The 4,515-nt window shown below is 38.2% G+C and overlaps 1 protein-coding gene across 1 annotated transcript; it reads left to right on the top strand.

Moving 5' to 3' along the window:
- Window positions 1–1,127: 1,127 nt before the first annotated feature.
- On the top strand, window positions 1,128–1,652 carry LOC132648497 (keratin-associated protein 13-1-like). Its single transcript, XM_060370058.1, has one exon. The coding sequence runs from the start codon at window positions 1,128–1,130 to the stop codon at window positions 1,650–1,652; it is 525 nt and encodes a 174-aa protein (XP_060226041.1).
- The last annotated feature ends 2,863 nt before the right edge of the window (window positions 1,653–4,515 follow it).

Genomic DNA, 4,515 nt, shown 5'->3' with positions numbered 1-4,515 from the left:
TAATATAAACAAGCTTAATAGATTACTTTTAAGATAAATTGGAGTTGAATTTTAGAGTTTGAAGATGGGCTCTGCTTAAGGAAGCCACAGTTAAGGCATAACTCTCTGCCATGCCATGAGATGTAAGGAGACAACGGCAGTTTCAGCTCTTCAGCAGCGTTATTACCCAGACTTTGCTTCGGTATCTACCTGGCTCCAGCACCTGCAGTTAGTGTTATAGAGAAAAAAAATAGCAATCCCTAAAATTGCATTTTAGGTACATATAAATGAGGTCATTCAAGAGTGTTACTTTCTATGAAAACAATAAAATAAAACAAATTTACATTCTCTCTCTCTCTCTCTCTCTCTCTCTCACACACACACACACAGAGAGAGAGAGAGAGAGAGAGAGAGAGAGAGAGAGATTAAGGTTGTAAACTATAAAACAGTCTCATCAGAAAATCCATGATGACATTTCTCTTTAAAGTTCCACTCAGAGGGCGGTATTTATTGCTTCTTTATGTGAAAATGATGTAAGAAAGGTCTGCACTGAGAAAACCATTGGTAGAAACTCCACAGCTGAAGTTCTTAATAATCAGCTCACCATGAGAGGGGGAGTTTATGTAATAGCTCATTTAAAAAAAAAAAAAAAAAAAAACAGACAAAACCCTAAATACAGTATTTGAAGATTTTCTTACAATTATTTTTTGTGAAAAATAGAAGAGACAAACAATTTTGAGTAGTAACCACCGAGTACTTTTAGTGTCAAGGAAATAAAGAATGAGTTTATGTAATCCTTCTCCTGGGACATAGTCTCAGCAGATGCATGGACAATGAAAGGAAGATACTAGGAAATGTGACAAACTGTAACACTGAATACTAAACCACAGCAAATTCCAGGGCAAAGAAATTCTTTTTATCTCCTTGCTACATGCCACAGTGATTAAAGTGCAATTAATAATGAATGTGTGAAAAAATAAACTGAATAACCAAGGAAAATATTTTCACATGAAGGGTGAGGGAGGTGAATGGAGCCAATGGAATGTGGACACACCCGTGAAGAAGATATATAACTTGAAGTCTAGACCGTGACGCTCAAACCCACATTATCTCATTGACGCCTAGCTGGTCTCACATCTCGCCTCAACATGCCCTACAGCTGCTGTTCTGGAAGCATCTCCTCTAGATCCTATGGGGGTCAACTACACTACCCCTATTCCTCCTGTGGCTCTTCCTACCCCCGTCACCTCATCCAGAGCACTAACTTCTGCTCTCCCAGACCCTGCCACCTGGGTTCCTCTCTCCACAGCGGCTGTCATCAGAACTGCTTCCAGCCCATCAGATGCCAGACTTCCCGGGTGGTGCATAGCTCCTGCCAGCGGCCCTGCTACAGCTCCAGGGTCTCCGGCTTCTGCAGTCCCTGCAGGACATATGCTGGCTCTCAGGGCTTTGGATCCAGCAGCTGCCATTCCCTGGGCTCCGGGTCAAGGAGCTACTACACTTCAGGCTGCAGCTCCAGTGTCTTTAGACCTGTGAATTATGGAGTCCATTGCTACCCTTCCTTTGGTCATGGATCTAGATTCTGCCACCCAACCTACATGACCTCTACAAACTTCCAGTCTTCTTGTCACAGACCCACCCGTGGATCGGCAATCTGGAGAGCAAATTGCTGATCGCCCTGATTATTAATGAATCGAGCTAACTCAGTGCTACTATCGTAGGCTAACGAATCTGTTGCTGTATTCCTTCTCTGGCAAAGCTAGATCTACTCAAGTAAGAAATGATTGAATAACAAACTATAAATTCAAATGTCTTTTGAAATGATTGATCACTTATTCATAAATTACAGGACTCTGTATGTGAGTTCAGTTATATTTGACCTAATAAAATCATTTATTCTTGCATCTAATATGGTCTTCTGATTCTTTGTTGACTCTCCGGGTTTGACTTGTGATTTATCTTTGAGATTAGGTGCTTTTGGAGTACCTCCACTAGAAAATCAATTCACCTGTGACATTGTATCAGCTTTGGTGCATGGAGATTTATTCTCTGAGCATTCAACTGCTATAAGCTGGTGAGTGAAGGTCTATTGAAATTTTCCGTTTTTAATTTAAATTATTTTTTAATTTATTCACTTTACATCCCAATCATAGCTCCTCTGTCATCTCCTCCCTGCCCCACTCTTCCTCTCTCTTTCCCCTATTCCTCTCCCCTAGTCCACAGAAAGGGGAAGCTCGCCTGCTTAAGAACTGACCCAAGCCTATCAAGTCTCATCAGGACTGGCTGCATCCTCTTTCCATGTGGCCTGACAAGGCTTCCCCGCCAGAGGGAAGTGATCAAAGAGAAGGCATCAGAGTCCATGTCAGAGACATCCTCTGTTCCCCTTACTAGGCAACCCGATGGAGACTGAGCTACATATTGGCTACATCTGAGCAGGAGGCCTATCACTGAATATATGAGTCAGCCAACTCATGTTTTGTTTTGTTTTTTCATTTTTTTGAAAATAGACTCTTTACTCATACAATACGTTTTGACCACAGTTTTCCATCCCTCCACTCTTTCCAGCTTGCTCCCCACCTTCCTTTTCTCCCTCCGTATCATTCCCTCTCAAGCTTTTCTTCAGAAAAGAGCAGATGTCCAAGAGACAACAGCCAAATAGGACAAAACAAGCTATAATAAGACAAAGCAAAAGTCATCCTCCCTGTGGAAGAGGGGTTGAAGAATTGTAGGAGTTAGGGGGCGACACAGGGCCAGCCTGTGCTTTCAGTGACAGAAGATCGTGCTGACAGTCAAAGTTGGATTGTAGCTTACATGCTCTATACAACACCGAGTTAGAGTTCCCAAAGAAGCTACGAACCACATGGTGAAACCTCCAAAACTTACCTTAAATTTTAAAAAATGATGCATTGACATGATAACAGAAAACATGGAATGTAGGGTAGTAGAAATAGTTATGTTTATGTTTAAATGTCTGAGTTTTCCAGGGTAAGAGCTAGAGACAGAGAGAAAAGATCAAAATGACATAATAATGAAAACTAACTAGTGAAGTATATTTTGTCGTGAAGCAGGAAAATCTGTGCAACTGTCCCTAATCATCCATAGAAGATGGGTTCCAGAAAACCTCAGGTATCAAAAGTGCATGTATTATGATAGTCCTTGGGTAAAATGGTGTTGTGTTTTCATTTAAAACATATATATCTTCTCATTCACTTTAAACCACATCTATGCTATCCACAATAACCAATGAAATATTAGTATATTCTAGGAAATTTAGATAAGAAAAGAACACACACACATACATTATATATATAATAGTGATACATTTTAAATCCAAGATTGTAAAATTCCATGAATATGGGACTCTAAGATATGGAGTTATATTATATGGTAGTTATAAGTTATGGTATTATAAGATACGGTAGTTATATTATAAGGTAGAAATTATAAGTATATAGAATCATTATTACTTAAGTCCTTTTTTGGATTATCGAGTCTCTCAGAACATGGATGAATGGTTCACACCATTTCTGATTAAAAAGTAATATTGGATTACTTTTGATAATCTTAATTTTAAAAACTGCCTACAACCTCTTTGGGGTCCATTTAGCCACAGCAATAAAGATAAAAATAAATCACTGTAGTAGAATCTTGACATCTGAATAGCACTTCCTAGTGATCCTTTAAACTTTAGACACTTTTTTTTTCCAGCAGCTAAGCATGATGGGAAAATGAAGTTGAAACGTTCCCATGTCATACTTAGTAGCATCAATTTCTCAATGAGAGGAATGGTGGTTATCAATAAAAATCATTGACTATCATGTAAAGTTTTACTGATTTGTCTACATAATATTTCTTAACCTCTTCTATATAGATCTTAGACAAGAGGGCAAATAATCTTTAACAGTAAGACAATAACAATATAAGCATGGGGTTGTGGGGGGTAGGCCTTCTGGCTTAGAAATATAAAACAAACAAAAAAACAGGGACCCAGAGGAAAGTCCATATTGGCAAGAGCCTCTACTTCCCCTGGTCCCTTAGCTCATGTGTTTGGGTTTTATGGGCCAACAAGCTCTTACTTTCTTTTAAAATAATTAAGATAAAATAAGAATGTACCAGTCACAAAGAGTTATACTTGGTAAAATATGCCTTCAAATGCAGTTACTCCTTGACTTTTCAGAAAATGTGCATTTCAAATTTATCCAATAAAAACAAACAGGAAGACAAAGATTTACAGAGTATAAATGATTGTCATTAGCACTGAATATAAACTAAAATTCCCTTTTTAAATAATGTGCAATGAATAAAATGAATAAAGATCCATTTGAGAAAAGAAATTCAAATGTATCTTGTAAGATCATCAGTGAGAAAGTACTAGAAACTAGAGACTTCCAGTGTTCATCAAGAAAGGCATCAAGGCTAATTTGGGTGATTATCATAAACATTGATCAAAACTAATAAAAATCAGAAGAAAAAGAGGACTATTGATGGAGGAAATTAATAAAAGTAGAGATGAGAGGGAGCAGTGACAACAAATAT

The sequence above is a fragment of the Meriones unguiculatus genome, chromosome 17, assembly GCF_030254825.1.
Source record: "Meriones unguiculatus strain TT.TT164.6M chromosome 17, Bangor_MerUng_6.1, whole genome shotgun sequence".
Taxonomy (NCBI): domain Eukaryota; kingdom Metazoa; phylum Chordata; class Mammalia; order Rodentia; family Muridae; genus Meriones; species Meriones unguiculatus.
This window is presented reverse-complemented; position numbering and strand designations above follow the sequence as displayed.

Excerpts from the sequence above, each read along its gene's own strand:
- LOC132648497 (XM_060370058.1), top strand. The coding sequence starts at position 1,128 with ATGCCCTACAGCTGCTGTTCTGGAAGCATCTCCTCTAGATCCTATGGG.